This window comes from Pelodiscus sinensis, chromosome 3 (genome assembly GCF_052426305.1).
Source record: "Pelodiscus sinensis isolate ZL-2025 chromosome 3, ASM5242630v1, whole genome shotgun sequence".
In the NCBI taxonomy this organism is placed as follows: domain Eukaryota; kingdom Metazoa; phylum Chordata; order Testudines; family Trionychidae; genus Pelodiscus; species Pelodiscus sinensis.
Genome location: NC_143054.1, coordinates 53,652,145 through 53,677,410, shown reverse-complemented (window position 1 = coordinate 53,677,410; position 25,266 = coordinate 53,652,145). Strand labels below are relative to the sequence as shown.

The 25,266-nt window shown below is 40.7% G+C and overlaps 1 protein-coding gene across 7 annotated transcripts in view; it reads right to left on the bottom strand.

Annotated features, from left to right (window-relative positions):
• Positions 1–25,266, bottom strand: part of COL19A1 (collagen type XIX alpha 1 chain) — a 368,607-nt gene that overhangs the window by 15,520 nt on the left and 327,821 nt on the right. For 5 of the 7 annotated variants that reach the window (XM_089777104.1, XM_089777106.1, XM_089777105.1 and 2 more), the window contains 3 exons: positions 24,509–24,637; positions 17,742–17,819; positions 11,980–17,455 (listed from right to left, as the gene is read on the bottom strand). In XM_089777104.1, the coding sequence (XP_089633230.1) occupies positions 17,319–17,455; positions 17,742–17,819; positions 24,509–24,637 (344 nt within the window). In that variant the 3' untranslated portion in view covers positions 11,980–17,318. Of the gene's footprint in view, positions 1–11,979; positions 17,456–17,741; positions 17,820–22,881; positions 23,755–24,508; positions 24,638–25,266 lie in introns of those variants that run through there. The other 2 variants (XM_089777103.1, XM_089777107.1) reach the window with 2 other exon arrangements.

Genomic DNA, 25,266 nt, shown 5'->3' with positions numbered 1-25,266 from the left:
CGGTGAGAAAAGCCTGGTCTGCTGGGGGGGGGGGGGGGGTGCACTAGCTGCGCCCCCCCTCCCCCAGCAGACCAGGGAGACGTGGAGCGGCTTTTCTTGCCGCGGAGGACGCGGGCGGCGGGACCGCGGCGCGTCTCGGCGGTCCCACCGCCCGCGTCCTCCGCGGCGAGAAAAGCCGCTCCGCGTCACCCTGGTCTGCTGGGGGATGGGGTGCTAGCTCCGTGTCTCCCTGGTCTGCTGGGGGGAAGCACCCCCCGTGCCACCAGAGGCGGCGACCATGGGGGAGGCACCCCGCACTAGCTGCGCCCCCCCCCCCGTTCGTAACTAGGGATCCGACTTAAGTCGGATAGATGTAACCTGGGGACTGCCTGTAGTCCAAAATAGCATGTCCACATTGAAAGGACCCTGTCTCGGACTTAGAGCCCAAGGAAAAACTCTGGGGAGGGCATCAGGAGGGCGGATACTTCCTGTGGCTTTTTGGTCCAGAAAGCTGCAGAATGCCAGCTTAGAGGGGCTCCTATCGATGGCTGTGTATCACAAGTCATTCATCCACTGCTTCTCCCGTCATGGGATAGAAAAGGGACACAGTGGGCATGTGCCTTCTTGTGCTCTGGTTGCCTGTGCCAATGCCACAGCACTGACACCACAGAGCAAGAGCAGCTGCAAAACCATGCCAGGCTCATACGTTTCGAGATGTGCTTCATAGTGAAGTACTTCCGAACTGCCCACATACTGCTCCAGTGGGACCAGGACAAGGCCGAGGAGGATGAACCCCAGGATGGCCCACAGGCCCTGCTCACCAGGTCCTGGCACTCCTGCTGCTGTGCACACCCCTTAAGCCCCTGGCCACAGTTCAACACCACTTCTGGAGGAGGGAGATGAGCTCGGACTGGTGGGGCCACATTGTCATGCAGAGACGGGATGATCAGCAGTGTCTGCAGAACTTCTGCATATGCCAGGGCCACCTTCCTTGTGCTCTGTGAGTGGCTCAACCCTGCCCTCAGGTGACTGGACACCTGCATGATATCCGCCATCCCTGTGCAGAAGCACATGGCCATCTCCCTGTGGAAGCTCACTACACCAGACAGCTACCCGTCAGGAACCAGTTCAGTATGGGGAAATTCGCAGTTGGGACTATGCTCATGCAGGTAGCCATGTCCATCAATCACGTGCTGCTACGGAGGGTTGTCACTCTGGGCAACTTGGACAGCATTGTTGACAGCTTTGCTGCCATGGGTTTCCCCAACTGTGGGAGGGAGGGGAGCAGGGGGAGCGGGGGGGGGGGGGGGGAAGGACCATAGATGCTATGCACATCCCCATGCTGGTCCCCAACCACCGTGCTTCAGATTTCATCAATAGGAAGGGGTACTTCTCCATGGTGCTGCAGGCCCTCATAGGTCACAAGGGATACTTCATTGACATCAGCACTGGATGGTCGGAGAAGGCGCACGACGCCCGCATCTTTTGGAACTCATGCCTCTTGTGAAAGATGCATGCCAGCACTTTTTTCCCCTAGATTGAACCATCAGAGTTGGAGAGATGGAAATGCCCATCATGATCCTGGGTGACTCAGCCTATCCCTTGCCCCCCTGCTTCATGGGGTCCTACCTGGGCAACCTGGACCCCACCAAGGAGCAGTCTAATACCATGCTGAGCAGGTGCCAAATGGGGGTAGACTGTGAATTTGGGCATTTAAAGGGGAGGTTCAGGAGTCTTCTCACCTATCTGGACCTCAGCAAGTGAAACATCCCCTTTGTGGTGGTGGCCTGTTGTGTGTTTTACAACCTGTGTGAGAACAAGTGGGAGACTTTTCTGCTGGGGAGGGGGGGAGGGGCTGAATGGCTGGCCAGGGAGTTTGAGCAGCGAGATACCAGTGCCATCAGGACAGCACATCAAGGGGCTATTCTCATCAGAGAGACCTTGAAGGACAGTTTGATGCAAGGACAGTTTGGAGACTCTTCCCCTGTGCCTCTTCACAAGTGGCCCTTGCATTCCCTGTGTGCCTTTCATCCCCCACCCCACCCTTTCCCTGTCCTTTCTTCCCACCTTCCCCTGCAGACCAAACAATGAAGACACTGTTTTTGAAAAAACAGGAATCTTTATTCGGGGGGGACATACAACAGGGTAAAGAACCTGGAATACGGAAGGGGAGAGGTTCAGGGCTGGGGCTGGGACTGGCGCCTGCCTCCAGGTGGTCTGGAGGCTCTGGCTGCCCTAAGGGCCCCAACATTCTGAGATCTGGGGCCCTGGCAGCCCCTTGGTATTCTTGAAGAGGAAACCATCAGGTGGCCAGGTGGGTGGCTGGTGGCCTGTTCCATGAATGATGCCATGTGCTCCATCACTGAGGTGAGGTCATGCTGCTGTGCTAGCTCTTTCCACATAGCCTTCCTCTCCTCCTGGGGAGTCTGGTGCTCCTCCCAGTCAGTGGCCCGCTCCTGACACTTTGCCTCGAGTCCCTGGATGAGGGACTGCAAGCAGACCATCTGCTCCTTCATGAGCTCCTCCTGGGTGCTTTTCTGCCTGCAGATCCTGTTCAGTTGGGTAGATGGGGTGGGAGGTAGGGGATGTGCCACGCTCGCAGCTGTCCCAGCTGTGAAGAAAAGTTAGAAGGGCAGTCATCACAGGAGACACTATGTATGAAGCCTGCCTCTAATCTCTGAGCTGACACTGAAGATCTCGGTTCAGATGATGGCGATGAAATTTAAGCAAGGCCATATGTTGCCTAGAAAGTAGGAATTTCCTGCAGGGCACAGATGTCCCAGGGGAGCATCAGAACACCCATGGCCTGGGGACAAGCAGGCATGGAGGGAGGGAAAGGGGTGGCTTGGCTTCCTTTTGCGTCCCATACATTCCAGGTCCAGCACTCGCAGCATCTCACAGAGAGAACTTCTATCGCTGCCCACTAGAGGAGGGTGGTGTTGGGGGAGGTGTGTACGAGCAGCAGACACTGCTTGCTGGAGAGAGTGCTAAAGGGTTCCCCCTCCTGTTCCTCCTCCCAGTGAGTTCCCATGCTCAATATCAGTTTGCTTTTGCATCACTGTGCTTGACTGAGAGCGGATGCTGACTGAGTGAGGGCACGACCCAGTGCCATGTGTGACACTTCTGTGTGGTTCCATGATCACAGACTACTTAGTGGTGGCTTGGTGTGGGAAGGTGTCCCACCTTGGAGGCCGGATTATGACAGACCTTTCCAGGAACCTTGTGAGAAGGATGAAGGGGTTCCCATGTGTGAGAGCCTTGGGGCTGAGTGCTCCAGACTGGCATTTCATGTGCACACACATGAACAAACTGTTGTGCGACCCTAGACTGAATAAGGAGCATGCATCCTCTTGCAGCCCATTGCCTGACCCTGCTTGTAGATAGGGAAAGGTAGAGAACTCACCTGAAGTGCATTCTCTAGGTTTGTCGGAAGCCTGGGGTGGGTAGAACTGTCTCCAAAGTGAGGGGCAGCTCCTGGCTTGCAGGGCATGGTTACCTGGCATTACTTGTAATGAGAAGCTTCTCCTCCTCCTCCTCCTCCTCATCCTCTGCCATCCTGCCCTCCTGCAGACTGACATCTGGCATGTTTTGGCCAGACTTGATGATGACGGTGGGGAAGATGACAGGCCCTACCTCCCAGGATGGCATCCAGCTGTTCAAAGTAGTGGCAGTTGTGCAGTGCCTCTCCAGAGCATCCAGTCTGCTCCCTGGCCATGTGGTAGGCCTGGTGCAGCACTTGTATTTTCAGCCAACACTTCTTCCTGGTCTCTCACACAGGGCTCACACAGCTAGCCACATGGGAGAAGCCTTTTTCCTCTTCCTGGGACTTTTAGAGCTCCATAGGAGGAGGAGAGCAGTAGAGATTCCTGGTGTGGCCAGAGTGGTCAGAACTGCAGCTGCGGGAGGCCTCCGGAGGCCAATTATTTGAATTAGCAGCACCAGAACATCCACACCACCGTTATTTCAAAATTACTATTTTGGAATTAGTGTTACTCATGATGAAAAACAGGAGTATAGAGTTTTAATTCTATGGCCTGTTATTTCAAAATAATGAGCTTGGTAATAGTGGCAAGGAGTTTGCAGATTCAGACTAACATGGCTACCCCTCTGAGCTTGGTAATGTGACACACCACTTAGAAATTTGACCAGGGTGGGTTATTTCAAAATAAGGTGCTAGTGTAGACCGGGGGTAGAAGTAGAGGATCTCTCTAGGTTTGGTGATGTGTTAGTAGAGCTTGGTGTTACAACAGCAGTTACAGGATATTTCTTTGGGAAGGAAATAAGGACAAAAGAAGAAATAAACAAAATTGGTTGATGGCCCCATGCAGGTTCACATGAGTGGTAGTATTTATGAATATGTCTGTGCTTAGTGGTCCTGTGGCACCTTAGACACTAACCAAAATATATAAAATCATGTGCTATCATGATCTATCCATCTGGGGAAGTGGGGAAACAGACTGACAGAGCCAGACAAGTACTAGAAGTCAACTACTTCAAGACTGGCCCAACAAGGAAAAGAACAGAACATGACTGATCATCACCTACAATCCCCCACCTTAACCCCCGCCCCCCCCAGCTTATCATCAACAATCTACAACCTATCATGGAAAATGTTCCCTCACTATGACAGACCTTGGGAAATAGGCCAGTCCTTGCTCACAGAGAACCCTCCAACCTGAAGCAAATCCTTTCCAGCAGCCACACATCACACCTCAGATACAGTCTCCATTCTTCTGCAGCCATCAGCAATGATAGAGGCAGCCAGTGGCCTTAGCCCCACTGAAAACAATGGGCACCCATTCTGAGATGCTCTGAGATTTCTTCAGCCTCTGCTGAAGGAGAAACTTTAAGTTACGATGAATAATGGGAAAAGGTCACTTACTTCCAATGTTTGTTTTTAAATTACCCAATGCCCAAGAAGTATTCAAGCTTTGTGTATCTGCCACTCTTGTGTAGTCAGATCATGGATTAATTGTGAGCTTCTGCGACTGAAAGGTCTTCAGCATTTCTTAAAGAATCCATTAAAATCATTCTTAGAAATGTTCTTGTAAATATTCAGAACAATTAATTCAGTATCACTAAATGTAACTTTGGAGAGAATACACTGTAATTGAGATACGATATATCTAAACCGTTGTATCCCTGCTTTAAGAACAAAGCAATTCAACCTTAACTATAATTGAAGCACCACTGGCATTATCTATTACTAGTATTATTGGTATGACTTAGAGGATCCTACCAAGATCAGGGCAGAAGCACTGTAGGAGTAGTGAAGTAGGAGAGTTCCCTCTTCCAAATGCTTAGTGTCTAAATGGCCAAGATAGACAAAGTGAATTGCCCAAGGTCACAGTAGGATGGTGGCAGAGTTAAGGAGAGAAGCTGGGTTTCCTGCATTACAGCCAAGTGTGCTATTCACAATACCACATTGACTCTCAGCCAAAGTCCTCTATGTTGATACCCCCATAATGTGAGCCGTACAGGATCTGCCCCAGGGAGTTAGATACTTTGGAAATACAGCTCAGCACTTTTATGAAAGGTGATTAGTTTGTTCACCCAGAGAGAAGGGTTATTCAATAAGTAGATGTTGGCCTGTGTTTTCCACAGATATATGGACTTTAATTGAAAAACCCACATAATTTAAGAGTAGGGTGCAATCCTGTGAGGTGCTGCATTGTTTCAATTTCCTGTAATTGCTTAGTTCCCCAAAGAATAGGGACTACGGTGAAGTCAATAATCTGAATACAAAGGTATAGTTTCATCAACAAATTTTTATTTCCACTGTATCAATGTAATAAAATGTGTAAAACTCTTACAAGTAAAAAGAAACGTGGAGACATACTGAAAACTGTTTCTCTACATGTAATAAAGTAACATCAAGAAGAATTGGAAGAAAAAGAAGCAAAACAAATTCAACTGCTTTTAAAAAAAATTATTACAGTCTTAAATGCCAAAAATTCCACAATAGAAATGAATGATGTAAGGTAGAAAACGTTACCATATATATATATATATATAAATAAATAAATAGAACTATTACAATAAACACATTAAACGTTTTGAGTTCAATTCAATGCAAACTTCAGTTAAATGGATAACATTTGATTTTGCAGCAGAATTTCTATTTTACAGTTGAACTGGGAGGTGAATTTCTAGTTTAAAAGGCAAAATACAACTGACTCGTAAATCCTCAGTACTATGAATTAGCCAAGTACATGGAACAAGGACAGAGGTCTCACTGGTCAGAATATATATGGATGGCACCTATTTGTAATCTATGTGTATATACCATTCTTCCATAGTTAGGAATAATAAAATGTTCCATTCATTTAATAAGATAGGTGAAAACACCAAACATTTTTAAGGTGGTATGTGTGTAAAATTGATTTTAGTGGTGACATTATTCTGTCGAAGATCTGGCAAGTTAATCAATGGAATTTATAAATATTTTCAAAGAAAGATGTATCAAATATTTAAAACAAAAACAAAACTGTGGTTACAAATAGACAATTATATTAAAATATTAAAATTATATTAAAAAGAGCAAGAAAACAAAATAGAAGTAGTGACATGGGTCACTGCTAAACAGAGTCTATAGCATGAACATTACCCGAAATAAATGGGAGTTCATTGACTTAACAAGGAAAGAGCAGAAATCCTGGCATCACCTGCCATTGATATTTATTTTAAATCTCTGCCAGAAGAGTATCAGTTAAGATGAATGGGTGTCATTAATCAAGGGTATGACTGCATCTCCATTAATGCTATAATCTGACAGCATAATGAGAAATAACACAGTTACCTATACTGCACTCCAGGATAAGTGTAGAATGAATCATAGAACCACAGAAGTTTAGGACTGGTATGGACCTAGAGGCAGGACTAGCTATCAAGGCCAGGACTAAGTAATGACTAGAGCATTCCTGACAGGTGTTTGTCGAACCTGTTCCTAAAACCACCAATGATGGAAATTCCACTTTATTCCAGTGCTTACCTACCCTGTTAGAAAATTTCTCCTAATGTCCAGCCTAAAAAATCCTTGCTGAAATTTAAGCCCATTGCTTCTTGTGTTATTCTAAGAGGTTAATAAAAATGTTTTAATCCTCCTTGTAATGGTCTTTTATGTACTTGAAACCTTTTAGCATGTCCCCTTTCCATTTTCTCCTTTCTAGACCGAATAAACCCATTTTTTTCAGTCTTTCTTTATAGCTCATGCTTGCTAAACCTGTAATCATTTTTGTTGTTTTCTCTGGATTTTCTGTAATTTGTCCACATCATTCCTGAAATGTGGCACCCAGAATTGGAAACAATACTCTAGCTGAAGCTTTATCAACATATGAAACAGCAGCAAAATGTTGCTTCATATTAAATACAAATGTAATACCTGCATGTGGTTAATCAATTTATGACACTCAGATAAGATTCAATTAATATATCTAATTGATGTAGCACTTATTAGGTTTTCAGCTAAATAACCCAGCATATGAAATCACATCAAGATTAATAGATGGTTCTTCACTTGCAAGGCATTGGGCACATGATATTGCACACAGGTGCTCCTAGTCATTCTCTTTTCAAATACTTATCTAAAATACATTCAGTGTGAATGACTCACAAACAATTTTTCATTGCCATTTAAGAGTCACAATAATGTACCTGGACTTCAGCAAGGCTTTTGACATAGTCTCACATGACACTCTGTTAAGTAAGCTGGAGAAATGCAAACAACGAGTAACTATTAACAGAAAGATGTAAATTTGGAGGGAGGTCTCAAGTGCTGTTCCACAGGGATATGTTCTGGATCTGATATTCGTTAACATCTTTATTAATGACTGGGATGTAGCTTCCTGATTAACTTTGCAGATGGCACAAAGCTGGGGGGAGAGGGGAAGGGACTGGCATTAATTACTTCAGTGTATGGTGGGCAACCTGCAGGCAATGGGTCATCAGGTACGGCTGCCCACAGTTCCCATTGGCCAGGAATGGTGACCCACAGCCAATGGGAGCTGCAGGAGACTGTATTTATAGGCACAAAGTACACAACTTGTCTGGTGGTCCACCAGCAGCTTACCCTGAGGAACTGCATGTGGCCTGTCACTACTGCTTTAGAAGATAACGCTAACATTCAGAAAGATCCTGATAAATTAGAGAACTGGCTATAGCCAGCAAAATAAAATTAAACAAAGACAAACATGAGATGCAACATTTAGGGAAGAAAAATCAAATGCACAAATACAGAATGGGGTAACTGGCTTGAAAGCAGCACTACTGAGAAGGATCTGAGAGTTGAGGTGGATCACGAGCTCTATATGAATACAGCAGGGGAACCAATAGGATTGCTGGGCACCTGACAATGTGCAGGGTGGCGGAAGGGCATCTCCACAAGCCTAGAAGGGATGGGGCCTCAGGTGGAAGAGGCAGGGTTAGTGGGGTCACATTTTTATATGGATGTTTTTTGGAGGGCTGGGTGGGGAAGGCTGGGGAAGGCTATAACTCCCCAAACAGCTATGTGTGGCCAATTCCACTCCCCACCACCTGACCCTATGGAAACCATGGCCCCAACCAAGCCTCCTACACCCTTCATGTACCCCAAGGACTCCTGTCACCTACCTATCCACCCGTTTCCTCTGGCCTCCCCTGAAACCTCTACCCTATCCAACATGCCCTGCTACCTGCTCTCTGCCCCCGACTGTGCTGTCTGGAGCACCAGTTTGGTGGCACTGCAGCTGTGCTGCTCGCTGAAGATGCTGCCATGCTCCTGAAGCATTGGGACTGGTGGCATGGCAATCATGCCATCCAGGCACTGGGAAGCTGAGGCTATGAAGGAAGGCAGAAGAGGAGGGGCAGGGGGCTAGTTGCCTCTGTTTGTCATGCTGCACAAGTGTTGCATGCTGGATGGAGTAATTGGGTGAAACCTTGATGTGATAACTGGATAGTTCAAGGAGATGGTGGATGCCACTGCATTTGGTATTATTAACTGACCATAGGTTCTTTTTCTTCCATTCTCTAAGTTAATGACCTTATTTTCAGCAATATGTTCTCTGTTGAAGTGCCATAGACAACAAATAGAAGGAAGAGAGACAATATGTACATTAGTTCTCTTCCTTGGCAAGGCCCTTTCTGCTCCCATTTTAATTATGTCATAATCCTGCACTTAAAAATGGACTTTTTCCAATTCTTTAATTTCAAAATAGTCATAGTAAGAAGAAAACCTTGTTGTGATTTGCATTTCTGTGAATTATCCTTAAAGACAGAAAACGGTACACAATAGGTTCAGTGAGCTTGCTGAGGCAGCTTTTATCTTGAGAAGAAAATTATTATTAATGGTCAAAATGCAGCCCAGAGCCTATTCCCACTCAATCCATTGCCTGTTCTCTTTCCTCATGAGACAGTTGGACATTTTTATAAATTTTTCAGATGCAGGAATCTAAGAATAGGCAACTCTACAACCCGCTATTTAGGCAACTAACTAGATGATCTGATTATCTACCTGTAGCTCCCACTGAAGTCAATGGAGCCTCTGAAAAATCAGTCTACACTCAGATGTCTATAACACAAATTAGGGATGAAATTCTGGCTCTACTGAAATCAAACTCCCATTGATTTCAATGAAACCAGGATTTCAGCCTAGATAGAATCGTAGAATCATAGAATACTAGAACTGGAAGGGACCTGAGAGGTCATTAAGTCCAGTTCCCTGCCCTCATGACAGGACCAAGCACCATCTAGATCATGGGTTCCCAAACTGGGGGACGTGAAGAACTTCGGGGGGGGGGGGGGAAGGCCTGAGGCAACCCAGCCACCCCCACCCCCTATCAATCCCATCCCAAGTTTTGCTGCAATTTTTTTGGAAGGGGGCGTGATGCCAAAAAGTTCAGGAACCACTGATCTAGATCATCCCTGATAGATGTCTATCCAACCTGCTTTTAAATATCTACAGTGTTGGAGATTCCACAACCTCCCTAGGCAACTTATTCCAATGTTTAACCATCCTGACAATTGGGGTTTTCTCTAATGTCCAACCTAAACCTCCCTTGCTACAATTTAAGCCCACTGCTTCTTGTCCTATCATCAGAGGCTAAGGAGAACATTTTTTCTCTCTCCTCCTTGTAATACCCTTTTAGATAGCCAGGCACTTACCTTTGAAAACACTGGCCATTGTGAATAGCAAAATCTGAATTTACTTGTTTGTAGCTGAGGCTATGTCTACACTTAAACTGTTACAGCAGCACTGATGATGCTCTGATGCAGCTACACTAATGTAGATCTTCTGTGTAGACAGTTACTACAATGATAGGAGAGGTTTTGCCTTTCACTGAAGTTAATCAATCTGACTGGCGGTCAATTGTTCTGCCACTGAGCCTGGCCTTAATCATGCCTTTTATGCTTAATCAAGGAAAGGAGAGGCCACCTGTCTTTGAAGCTTATATTGTCATTATTGTAGCTATGGAATGGGTGTAATCCACTACCATTCTTATCTGGTAGTATCTGACATGGGTGTAAATGACTATGCAAGATACAAAGCAGTGAAAGATCATATCTTTTAATCCATTTAACATGTATGTATTGAATTGAACTTCAAACATTGAGAAAAAAATAAGGAAACCAAGAGGTATAACGTTTATCAGTAGAGCCTTGCATGGATACAAAATTTGTATCCACATCAGATTCATGATCTGCAACCATGGTCCTCTGACATCTTCAGATTTCCAGGGCTCTGTTTATCAGTATGCATGTACTATGATGGATTCAATGACAGCTAAATGTTATTTGAAAATTAAATACAATAAAAATACAGTATATCATAAAATTCTTCAAACTGTGAACTAACACAAAATACATTTACAGTGAAAAATTCGGTATGTAATTAAATGCAACAATTTTCTAAAACAGAAGTCTCAAAATCTTTGTAGATTACATTCTTTACACTTATGAGCTTGTTTTGGTCGATTAAAATGTAGCATTTCTGTTAGCATGCTGTATGATAAACACATTCTCTTACAGTATGGTAAAGCTTGGATTTTCCATTTGAATAGCTAAACTTTTTAGTCAAAGCCACTTACAAAGTTTAATTTGTAAGTCTTGATGAACCATACCAAATATAGGGGATGATGCCGGATGTGATGTGCTTCTGAATGTGTTTTAGGTTTAGCATGCATGCCATGTTTCAAAGTTAAATTTATGCTATTGACATACACAGAATATAAAGTAAAATTATTCAGCGAAAAATACTGTCAATTTTAGTCTTGATTATTGAGAAACTAATATTTGAACAAAAACAATTTTATATCACAGCAATTATTTCAGTAAATAGATAAAATTCAAAGATGACATGGCAGTATATTTGGAAAACAGAGGTATGTGGATATGTAATATAAACTGTCTAGATCATATTTTTTCATACAACTGTTATGCAACACTATGGACACTACAGCAAATAATATGAAAAGGACAAAGAAAAGAAACAGGTTCTGTATTCCATAAAGATGGGCACAGATGCACATGAAAAGTAATAGTTCACTATTGTAACAATCAGAAGCATTAAAATATTTTATTAAATGGCTATCAGTAAGTGAGTTAAGAAATTACTTCACACTTAGCCTTTCCTATCAGGTAAACAGGTAAATTTGTCTACAACACATATGATCAGAAAACACAAAAGGAGGATTGATAATAAGGGAAATCAATCCTAATAGTATGCTATAGAAACATATGTGCTTATTTTACCACTGAAACCAAGTATAGGTCATTTATACAAAATATCCATGTATTAACAACATTAATGTGAAAGGTCACAAGTAGATTGCAAAGCTACTTGATTTTAAAAAGCACCCTACTCTAAGATTTAATTCAGGGGTGGGGAACCTAAGGACCAGGGGCTGGATGTGGCCCGTGGTGTGCTTGGATCCAGTCCCCAAGACTCAGGATTCCCCCCAGCTTTGGGGAGCCCACAATGGAGCTCCAACGCCTGCCTGCCCTCGGGGCTGGGGCACACAAAATCTATTAGCCTGGGCTCCCCTAGGCTCTAGTATGTGAGGAAAATGTGGGGAGCATCTTTCTGCCTCTCAGTCGGGGCCATGTCAGTGAGGATTTGGGGTTTTTTTTGTTTTGCCTCTCACTTGTGTACAGCCCCTGCCTGATTTTTCTGTGGGTCAGTGGCCCCCGACTTAACAAAGGTTCCCCTCCCTTGATTTAATCAATACTCCAATAGACTTACTGCTCCCTTAGAGATGCATACCCTTAAAGTAGAGACAAATTAATGTCTAGGAGTGACGTTTTATTACTATATATTCTCCTGCACTGTATGCATATACAAAACATAAACAAAATCTATGACATATCACCTAGAAATATTCATACAATCAAGGCAGCATAGGTGTCTGGTAGCTTAGATGGGAGAAGAATTTGCCTTCCCAAACTGCCAGGCATGACCCTGCCCACATTCTAACCCCAGAATAACTGTTGTAGACGTTCTGGGCGCAGAGTGTTGCTCCAGAAGTCGGGGATGCTGGAGCTTGTGCCTTCCTCCCTCCCTGGTTCTCCAGAGCCAGGGAGGCTGGGGCACACATGCTTGACTCCTCTCCACTCTTTCTCTCCCTGTGGTTGGGGTGGGGCCTCAGCAGAGGGAGCAGGGCTGTAGATGGGGCTAAGGGCCTGCATCCCTCAGCCCTAGCTGCACTGACCACCTATGAAACTATTTTTCCCAGCACTGCTCTCTAAAACCAAACCTTAATTTTGAAAAAAATATTTACCTCAAGGATAAAAGTGGAAAGATGGCACAAGATTTGATATAGCTACGTTGCACTGTCTCCTTCCTTTCATTTTTAGAGTTCAGTCTCTGTTCAATCCTTTGCACTAACAAAACTGTCCTGAGTACCATCATGTGGACAAAATGAGGTTATAGTCCTGGTCCTGAATAGCTTTGAAAGGCTTTGATATTAAGCCACAATAACTTTTATTACTTTGCTAAAGCCAAACTATATAGTTCCAAATATACCATCTACATTAAACAAATTCTAAAGTTATTTTCATAAATATGGGGCAGTGGGATTTGAGTACAATCTAAACTCTAGAACAATTTGAAGTACCTTATTACCATCATTTCTCATATTTCATTTTAAATATTGTTTTACCTAAAAAATTCCTAGTTCAGAAAAATACCTTTGTGCTGTCAGAAAGATAATCCCTTATTATTAAGCAATGTTTACTATAGCACATGTTTATTAACCAACATATATATATATATGTGTAATTGAAGAGGAGACGCAACCTTCTCAAAAAAGATATAAATCAAGGAAACATTAATCTGAAACTGAAAAAAAAAAATTGGAAGGTTAAATCTGCCAAATAAGAAGAGAAGCATGTTTCAGGCCACATTCTGCTTTTCAGTCTCATCATGTAAAACTGAAATAACTCAGCATAAAAGTAGACTTAATCTACAGTGATACTATTCTTGCTAAACATATGATGTGGCTCTGCAACTTGGAACAAGTATGCAATTATTTTAAATCATAAATCATTAACCAAAAAAAAAAGCCTGAAATAAATTAATTACTAACATAGTTACCTGTGAGATCAAAATGTTCAAATGCAGATTTTTAACACTCTACTAAGTCAAAAACGAGGAAAAAAGCAGCTGTAAGAAATGTGTAAGAAAAATAATCTTTTTAAAATATGTAAAATGTTTTGTTTTGTGATAAATTCAAGTAAATTAACATTTATAAAATCAGGCTAGGTAAGTTACAAGCTTTCAGAGTTGTAGTTCAGCAAGCTCAATGTCCAAAATATACACATAACACGAAGTAATATATCTATATACACTGTTCTGTGTAGCATTCCGGAAAGGGAACAAGCTAATAAAGATTCCAATAATGTGATTTTCTTAAAAGATAGCATCCTTTTTAGTATTATCACAGGAAATAAAGTTTAAAATTAATTAATAAAATAAAAAATATTTTGAATATTTTAAATAAGTTTTGGAATCACTAGAGATGTACAAATAAATCAACTTAAAAAATACCCATGAAATATACCTGACCAGCAGTTCATGTAACTAAACTGAAAACACATGGGGACAATTTCTCTACTGGTATAAATTCACTGACATCAATAGAATTATGCCAGAAGTGAATTTTGACCATATACTCAGGAGAACAAATGAATAAAGCAACCCATTTAAAGTCTGTCTTTAGATATACTTGCGAGGAACTCTATTCAGACCAAATTTATTGTCACTGCAGATTCTCTGAAGGCATCCACACAACAGCTTCACTAACACCCAATTTGTACTCAAAAGTAAAAAAGAAAAAATCTTCTGAATCTCTCTTTTGGTGTCTGAAAGGCCAAGATTTGGCAACAGCCCCCTAATAGTTGTGAATCAAGAAGTCTTGTCTCCCTAAGCTCATACTATATATGACCACTTAGCTGAACACAATCCAAGAAAACCACTAACAAATCACTGAGGCTACGTCTAGACTGCAGGCTTCTCTTGGAAGAAGCTTTTCTGGAAGAGATCTTCCAAAAAAACTTCTTCCGAAAGAGAGCGTCTACACAGCAAAAGCGCATCAAAAAAGCAATTTGCTTTTTTGAAAGATAGAGTCCACTGAATGGACGCTATCTCGCATCTAAGCTGTGATTACTATGGGCGGAATGGCCACCAGGGCACCTGTGCTTTTTCCTTTTCTTGTGGAAGAACTCCCTCTTTCCCATCCACATATGCCTTTTTCCGAAAGAGCTCTTTCGGAAAAAGGCTTCTTCCTTTAAACTCAGATAGCTAGCAAAGGTGTTGGCAGGGGACCAGAAGAACCAATGGGTATAAAGTGCTGAAGTCTGAATTGTATTTAGCTACATTGCCTGCTCTCTTAGTGTCTTCTAAGTTAAGGGTGAGAGGGAAAAACATGCAGTAATCAGAATTACCATACCTACAAGGAACACTGGGAATGGAATTGGACTGAAGCAGGAAGGGATTGTGAGTAAATAAAGGGAAAAGATGTATTTAGTCACGCTTGGGGAATTTTTCTTTGTTTTGGTTGTTTGGTTAAACTTCTCTGTGTGATTCCCTCCAACGTTCACTATCTAAGATAAGTTCTCTGGCTGTGTCTACACTGGCATGAATTTCCGGAAATGCTTAAAATGGAATACTATTCCGTTATCAGTTTTTCCGGAAAAGGAGCGTCTACATTGGCAGGCTGCTTTTCCGGAAAAGCCCTTTTCCCAGAAAAGAGTCTGTGACCAATGTAGACACGCTTTTCCGGAAAAGAACCCCGATCGTCATTTCCACGATTGGGGATTTTTTCCAGAAAAGGCTACTGGGCTGTCTACACTGGCCCTTTTCCGGAACAGTGTTCCGGAATAAGGACTTATGCCCGAGCGGGAGCAGAATAGTTTTTCCAGAATAGCGGCTGATTTTGTACAGTACAGCATTGTTGTTTTCCGGAAATTCAAGGGCCAGTGTAGACAGCTCGCAGCTTATTCTGGAAAAGCGGCTGATTTTCCGGAATAAGTGGCCCAGTGTAGACACAGCCTCTGTGTTTTAATTTCTTTTACTTAGTTGCTCTGTAACATCTGGCAACCAAGTATTCTTTATTAAGTATATCTTTTTTGTTTTGTTAATAAAATCACTCTTTTAAAGGTGATGATTTGATTCTTGTGTCCTGGAAAGAAACACGTCTGTCTCTCTGTGTGTATGCATGCTTCAAACTAAGAGGTCAGCTACCAGAGACTGCAGTTGTTTTCTCTGTGTTTTGCAAGATCTCCTGTGGTAAAGGAGGTTGGGGGTACCCCTCTGGAAGAAGTCCAAGTGCTTCCTTCCTGGGTTCAAGAAGAAAGGGTTTTTCTTTTTGTTTGTTTCATGTGGTGGTGGCAGCTAGCCTCCCAAAAGTCAGTAACTCTGGGGAGTTTTTGTAAGCAGAGCTTATAGAGGCAAGGTATTTAAGGTCTATTGGAAGCCCCCAACTTCTGCACTCAGAGTGTCAGAGTGGGGAACAGCCCTAACAATATCTTTGGCAAGAAAAAAGCTTCTTTTCATTAGCCCTGGATGAACTGAACATTTTATTTATTGTTGCTGACCTTCTGCTAAATGGCCCAACTTCTTAAATATCTTTAGGATTCATTTCACTTCATTCTATTTTGTTTTCCAGTGATAGAATCTGCCATGGTAAGAGACATACACAGTGTTTGTAAACCGTACACAGTTATGCTCCATGATGCTTTTCCAAAGTGAATTTTACATGTTTCCAAGCCATATCATGTATTCCAACTAGGGTTTTTGTATCCTTATCAGTCCCTGTTCAGATATCCTTTTTTGACACATACTGTCAGTGTAAGGAGGACATCAAGGAAATAGATGTTGTGAATGTAACACCAGTTGAGTTTTAAAGATTGCCTCATTGATTCTATCATTGTCTAATACTTACATTCTAAAGTAAAAGGTCTTTACATTGCAAGCAGGGATAATGCCTGCTTACTGGATTAATTTGAGTGTAGACATCTAGGAGACCACATATAACCTATTTGATGTAGGACATACCACAACTAATTTAGGTCCAAGTTAAAAATAAAGCCAATCCCCAACAATTGGCCATCTTGGATTAATCACCTGAAGTTCAGTGAATGAGCTGGTTCTGAATAGAATTATCATTCAGAGATACAAAATGCCTTTATTAGTCAGAGCTGACCGATTTCCTGACAGTCTGAATGCAGCAATATGGTGCACAAGGGTAGAGAGGATATAACAACAGAATCTTCATTCCTCCCTCTTGCTCCACAGAAGGCATTCAAGCAACCCAGAATGTTTTGGGTGTTTACCATAAGGATAGGTCAGCTGGGTATGAAAACCTAAGACATGACTTTCTGAAGTGATTGGTAACATTTTGTATGAACAGAGTTCCCTCAGCACTTGTACCTAAGAAAATAAACTTCAGTGTGAATATTTGAATTTAAAAACTCTACAATTGTAATTTACTCTGTAATACGGGGAATAAAATAGTATTAACAATACTTCAGAATCGGTACTGACTTAAGATCATCAAAATGTAAGAAAATAAATTTTGTTTAAAAACAAAAGCTCAGAAGAATTATTTGGGCCTGTTGCCCGCTCTAAATCAGAGAAACAGTAAAAATATGACACATGGAATGAACTCATAAAATCATTTCAAAACTCCAACAAGGCAATTACTGTAGTAAAAGACACAGTCTAAATGCTCTATAAAATGTCTATACATTGTACAGTCTATATATATATATATATAGACAAAAATACACTAAGTATTATGAAGATTAAATGGATTCATAAAGGGAAATAAGGTATAAACATGAACCAAAGTGTGTCTCTGGAGGGATGTTTATTTCCCACTGGCACGCTGTCGAGCCTGAGATACATGATAGTAACAATCTGCTGGATTGCACCTTCCACTCGGCCCTGGAGGCCCCTGGAGACCTGGTGATCCTGGAGTGCCTGGAGGACCTGGCACACCAGTGGCTGATGAAAGAAAGATAGCCATTAGCATAGACATCTTCACTGTGCATATGTGAGCCTCAGAAGCCTGCTCCTTCATACCAACTACACAAGAGGCACGGAGACTGATTCTGACCTCAAACCAAAAATAAAAGAAATAAAAAAAAATAATCAGGGGTTACCTTATGAAAAATAAATGAAGGTACACTGGTATAAAACTAGTGTGAGACCAGAAGCAGATTGAAAGAAGTGTGTAAAAAAAGTGCTACATAGTCCTGTTTTTTGTTTCTGTAAAACTAGAGACATTTACCTGAAGGGCCAGGTAGACCAGGATTACCTGGGAGTCCAATTCCAGGCTCACCTCTTTCTCCTTTCTGTCCTCTGTAACCTAGAAAAAAGAAAAAGAAAAAAAGAATAAAAGTGCCCTGTAATTATAAAAATAGTTATTTCTATCCAACTTTCCGACATAAAACTACAAAAAAGTCCCAAACCCCATGTGGAAACCGATGTCAGTTTTTTCAGCCGTTAATAATCCACTCATTAACTAATAATCCCTAACTAATAGATTCTGACATAGAAGAGTCAATTGGCCTCTCCCTTTCCAAAATTTTTCTGCTACTTGGAAAGGACAAAAAGCTGATGGTGTAAGCTCTTTCAACATTAACCATGAGGTGAAAAAATATATCGACAAAAAATTTAGGTATGGCAGAAAAAATAAAATAGCTTCCTACAATGTATCTAAAGAAAGAATATGAGATTTGATAGTCTCACAATGTGCTCACTGTATTGAGCAGAATAGAATGCCAGAGGGTAACTTCCATTACAAGGTAGTCAAACTTACTAACCACCAGTAACTCAGTATCTCTAAGAGCTACTGCAGGTAAATTTTTTATCATTTGTATTATGTGTGTGTTTTAGATTGTAAAATTCTTGGGCAAAGCTACATCATCTGGTGGGTTTGTAAAGTATTATGTATACCTATCCCACTATATAAAGAGGAGGAAATCCCTTTAGTTATAGCCTACAGCTACCTTCACTTTTAATACACTGTTGTGGAGGTTGTGAAGATTATAGGTGCCAGCATGCAATGGACTACTGTGAGCTATGTACCTGATAATTGCTCACATGTTCAATAATTGTGCACAGCACACTGGGATTTGCCCTCACTACTCTGTACTGAAGATGAGTGGCTATATTTGTTCAGCTGTATGCAAACAAAGTCAGCTCTCAGCTGTATGCAAATTAGATTCACCCCACTTGTTTCTTGGCAAGCTGATGGTTCCATCATCTGGGAAAATTCTGTATGTGCTTACAATGGCAGTACCGTGGTCACTTATAATTTTCCCCATCGTTAAAAATAGGCCTGTAACTTTTTCATTAAAGCAAAATGACTGATGGTAAATAAATATAGTTTATGGGGAATAACAAATCTGACACCAACACCTAACTTTTGTAAGGATTTGTGGGAGGCCCTCCTCCTCCATACAGGAGTAAATGTGTCTGTGTGTATGGGTGGGCTGGTTATATACATTGAGCAGCAATGCTCCATCCATGGTTACATTTAGAATTGCAATATATTTCCAGTATTTTACGAGGCCATTCCCTTTTTGGGGCAGCTTTCCGTTGGTCAGGGAAAAATTAGAAGAGGAGGGTTATGAGGTGACAAATGAGTACTTAGTTAATTGTTATCTGAACAACAATGGGATTGTCAGATGTATGGCTGGAGTAGCCTTTTAGCAGGATTATAAGGCAACACCACTGCCTATTGCAACTGAAAAAGAAAATGGGAAGCCATATAACTATTGTGGGCACCAAATGAAACTATACAATTGAACAGTACACACATTCATACAATAGAAAATCTATTATCAACTGTCGCAAGCAGCAATTGGTAATTTATTCCCCTTTTTCAGCATCCCAACATTCCTCCTCAAGTTAACGCTGAAATGGTAACTGGCATGCATGCATTCCAAAACAATAGGCTATGTAAGCAATGTGACATGCAAAAAAGGAAAATCATAGAAAAACAGGTAGGGGTCTAAAAAGAAAGCAAGCAATTAAATATTTCAGAGAGAGAGAGAGAGAAAAGAAAACCCACTCTTTAAATCAGCCATGCATTCTGGTAGCTGGGCCCTATTAAACAGAAGTGCCTAAGAGATGCACACACTGTGAAACCCTCAATAGGAAAGATAAATGAGCTTATATTCAATAATAGATCTTGAATTTGTTTTTAAATTGCCACGATTAACAATATTTGTGACTAAATTTTGTGCAATTCATTGTAGTGGCCAATGTTTGCTAAAGTCAACCATATAATCAAGATGCTTATTACATTTCCTATTTATTCTTTTTCTATGCACCTTAATTTTATAGTTAGTAGACTACATTTTATCAGAACAAACCCACCTAATAATACTTTAATAAAACAGCACTCTCATTAATTGTTTACATTTTGTATTTCTATATGTATGGCACACAAAGAAATCACATTAAAAATAATCATGTTTACAATCTATGCAATGTATCATGTGTACATAACAACATGGTCACAAGGGGACTGAGGCAGACTGACGAATTCTGTAAATATTACTGAAATACAAGTAAATAATAATAATGAAAAAAATTCTCAAAACCAAGCAGTCGAGATAGGCACACTTCATGAGTGAAAATAGTATAAACAAAGGCTAACTGCATTTGTGCACATGTACAAATGAATATTTTGTACATATCAGCATAATAAGTTTCAATTATACCAACATTTAATAAAACATTTCTCGTGTAACTTTTCTAAAAATAATGCTTTATTTTACAGCATGTAAACAATAAGGAAAGCATGTAAGTATATTATTGGAGCACCTTTCTGAAACAACCCAAGATTTTAACTCTTTCTGTAAAACTGTCAGTTTTATATGAGGTATATTTTATGCAGAAGTAGGTCCCATGATTTCACTTCTGGAGGATAATATTACAATTTACCTGAGCAAATTTTTAACATGAGGCAAAGAAAAATATTACCATTCACCTAAATAAGGCTTTAGGTTTATTACAGAAAACCCAGGCACAGGTGCATTTTTTGTTCGCAGAGTTAAAACTCCAGTACCAGGCTTTATTCAAAAGGTTCACAAAGGCAACAGTTTTCTTAGAGCTGTGTCTGGAAATTTTACTTTGTTGTAATTCTTAAAGCAGCATAGACCCAGAATATTTAGGTACATCAGGAGTCTATGCCAATAGTTTTGGTAAATACCGGGGGAAGGGGAGCCAGGTGTAGGTTAGAAGCAGTTGGCAGTAAGGCAGGGCGGGGGGCTAGGAAGTCAATGACGGGGATCTTCCCTGGTCTGACAAATTCCCTTGTTTGAGACCCATCAGGTCCCAAGGGTGCTGGACCAGGGATGTCTAACCTGAAATATGGTATAGTGCTGTTTTCTTCTCAGAGACTGAGTTCAGTGGAATTTTATACAGTTTCATTATATTGCTAACTGACAATATTATCATCATTAATAGTCCATCAGCAGCATCACAAATCTAATCCAATAGTACGTATTCAGAGAGGGCAAAATGACATGCATGAGCATTCTAGAAGAGAAAAATCACTGAGTTATTTAATTCAGAAAAGCTTCAACAGGATTTTTTGGATAAAATCCAGAGTCTCTTCTCTTCTCCACTACTACTCACGAGAGTTATATGAGTAGTGTCTAGAGAAATATGAGGCTCGCTAGCATACATGAGAGGACAATGGACAACAATGCCAAAATATCTGATGCATTTTATTGTACAAATAATCTAGATATTAAAGAACTCTTGAATATATAGAGAGCAGCAAGTCACCATAAAGAATTATAAGAACAAAATGCTAGTCTGATCTCCCATTGATATTCTATGTTAGTTCTGTGTGTGGGTCCAGTTCAGCCAAATCTGTGGCTGCAAGGATCATGTATACTGCTAGTGCTCCAGTATAATAGAGTGTGTAAAAACAAACTGCTTCATACAGAAAGATCTCTGCACTTCCCTTCTTGTTCTCAGTTACGTCTGTGAAAACTCACTTAAATCAATGGAATTCATTAAGTCAACTACTATAACTTTGGACAGAATATAGCCTAACATGAATGCTACTGCTGTAAATAACTTGTAAATCAGTTGCATATATTTTTGTATGACATTTGTTTCCTTTACTATACAGGCTGGATCTCTCTGCTCTGATACCCTTGGGACCTGATCAGTCCCAAATGAAGGAATTTGCAGAACCAGGTGAATATCCCTGCCACAAGTCCCCAGCCTGTCACCAGCTCTGTTTCATGTACTGGATGGCCCCCTCTACCTCCAACAAGCTATGCTGCTGTCCCTAGCTGGGCTTGCAGGACACTTGACTGCCCCCACTGCCACGGGCTCCTGGATGCGCCGCAGAACTGTCCTACCCACCACGGGGCTCTGGCAAGATCATGGGTGTTGTCGGATCAGAGTCCCGGTTTAGGGATGTACAACCTGTACTATTCCCAGAATCTTAACATTCACAAAATACCTATAATCCTCATTAAACTGGTGTGTTACTTTACCAATTTTTCATTGATAACACTGCTGCATAGTGTAATGTTGCAATATTAGTACTGAAATTTTTAATTTTAACAGAAAACTTCTTTTACATACAGCCTAAAAGCTTCATAGCTAATCCTATATTCTGGCATCTATGCTGTAACTTCTTTATTATATTATATCATTTCATTGCAATCATAAAGTAACCTCATGATTATTTGTATGTGACATGTTTTGTCCGATGAACCTACCAATGAGGTTAACTTCAGTTTTCCTTGCATTGTAAGAACACTTACAGAGAACAATTCTTGCAGAGAACAATTCTGAGCTTCATTAAAATTTTATGACTCTGTTCTAGTGATCCCTACGGCATAATTTTTTTTCTTAAATGTGAGCACTGATGCTCTTATGCACTGGCATTTAAGACCTTTACTTTTCTCAAAAAACAATGGCAGAACTGCAGTGTATGTTATCTCTTTGGTATACCAGTCCAGAACATGTTATCTCTTTGGTATACCAGGTACGCCCATAAACATACCCTGCAGAAACTAGACACACATGCAAATAACATGCTATCTTGCTGCGACTAGGCATACTTGTATGTTACATGCTTTCTTGAACAATCTTTCTACTACATTTGTTACTGTCTCAGGCTACCGCTACTCTACAAACTTTGTCCGGAAAAGGAAATGCAAATAGAGTGCTCATTTGCATATATTGTGCTCTCATTTGCATATTCTCTTCTGATTCTTTTGCAGAGGAGGTTTTTGCACAAAAAAGTGCTGTGTAGATGGCGCCTTATTGTGTAAAACCCCGTTTTGTGCAAGATCCCTTCCTTTGATCTTGCGCAAAAGGGGGGTTTTGCACAAAAAGGCCCCACCTATACAGCACTTTTTTCGCAAAAATCTCTTCCACAAAAAGGATCGGAAGAGAATATGCAAATGAGAGCGAAAGATATGCAAATGAGTGCTCCATTTGCTTTTCCTCTTCCGGAAAAAATTCATAGTGTAGCCGTAGCGTTAGTCTGCTCAGTAATTTAAATGTTATTTTGGTGCCTGCTCCCAAGAGTGAAATGAACAGGCATAGCAGGGAAGGGTATCAAGTGCTTATGTGCCCTCTTTGGTTTTTCACTATGGCTGTAGGCGTAAGTAAGTGAAACTTTTGCTTTTCCTTTCCTTCAAAGTGTAATTTTACATTGATATGTCTATATTTTATGCATCAAAGGTAGGAATGCCTCTCATCTAGTTCAAGTCTTGTTGTTTTATATACTGAAACAGTGTGCTGAAATGAAGGATAAAGTTTGGGAACCCTGTGTCAATGGGACATTACTTTTACTTAAGAATAAAGCACAAAAATAATAAGATTAATTTTTCTAAACACTTTTTCTCTATACTTAGCTATCATCTTCACTTCTTGAAATTCACTAACTTAAAGTAATTCATATTATGGTTTGTTACTTCCCAGACTCATCTGAGAGTATCTACCATGTACAATCTCATTGAACAATCTAACATTGGCATTAATGATGACCAGTTACAGTGATCTGAATATTTAGATAATGACCAAGTCACTATTGTAAAACTCTAAATCCCTTTTATTGCCTTCTTTGATCCTTTATTCTTGTTTGTTCTTCTTAGTCTGAACTCATCTCATTTTTCAAGCTTCAGTCAAGGTTTTGCTCTTATCAGTGTTAATAGTTTTTACTCTTCTTTTAGCTCTCCATTCCACACATCTTCAGATTTGCTTTCATGTTCTTCATTCCAGTCTGACTTGCTCTGACTCCAGAGCAGACCAAACTAACAAAAGATAATAATAAAGAACTGCCTATACATATACTGTAAATTATATACTCTCCCCAAATCATTTTATATATTTTATAAATTCTTCTGTCAATCTTTTCCTATTAATCTCCCATACCAGTGTAGTTTGTGCAGAAATACAGGAAAATCCAATTATAATGAGACCAGATACTGTGAAACTACTTCTATGGTGAAGGACAGTACAGTAGAATCAAAGTCTCAAATTATTTCAATGCACTGCACTGTGCAACTTGTAGTTTTGGATATAATACAAATCCACTTAGTGTGAAGCTGTGTTATGATAATAAATGACTTCACTGTAAGAGAGATACACTATATGGGGAAAATTCTTTGCCTTCCGTCTTTTCTCATCAGTGTTGTCTCTGGATCAGAGCTGTGAGAACTCAGACTAAATCTTTGCTTCTCAGGAGATAACCTGGTTGCTAGAATTGAAGGTATATATTTTCTTCCTTGTGAATGTATTTTTGAACCAAATCACTACTATAACATGTTTCGATATCTAAACTTTATTATTTATTAGAAAAAAATGCACTGCTTAGGTGTTTTTAATAAGTAAAAGCCACACATTTGCTATGAGTTAATTTACAGATCTGCTCTGGAAATGCAGTAGTATGGTTTTAAAAGTTAATCATTAGGAAGCTAGATATGTAGTTCTAATTTAACTACCATTAGCAAGTATATGAAGACTTAAAAAGCACAATACCTAGGAACATTTTATTGGAAACCCTACCTTGAGGTCCAGGTTCTCCTGGTGGGCCTGGCAATCCATCTTTTCCTGGTGGACCTGGTTTTCCATGACCATGGGAGGCTAACATTGCAGCTGGCAGCTTCAGTTGGGATATAAACTGAGTCATCCTCTCTTCATCAACAAAGGACACAGAAAAGAGAACGTGTAAGAGATTTACTAGCACAACCTATTAAAATCACTAACCAACCCCTCAACTTCAATTTCCAAAGTAATCCAGAAGTAGTTACCAGAAATAATTTTATCTATTCCTTTAAAATGGCTAATATCCTGATCCTGCAAGGTGTAATCACTGGCAAACTTCAAACACTCCGACTTTAATGGCAGGAGTGCTTACACCTCCCAGAGTTGAGCCCTTTATAAAAAAATACTAACACTAATATGATATAGGTAAAGACACACTGTGTGTGTCCCTATGTATATCAATACATACACACACACACACACACAATATTTACACCATCTCCTGGTGACAGAAGTTTTCAAATACATGGCTACAGAACAGACAGTATATAATCTTATTGAAATTCACTCCAGTGTCAAAAATCTATACAAGATCTATAATTCTATGTAAGATACAATAACAGGGCTTAAGATGGACTTAAATTCTACACAGCTTTTGTACTGCCCTCTGCAGTAGGATGAATTTCCTTCTCTGGTTACCTTGGCATTTTACTAATTTTTAAAAAAATGCTGACCTGATGGAGTATCTGAAGGTGTCAAATCTTAAAAAGTAATCACAA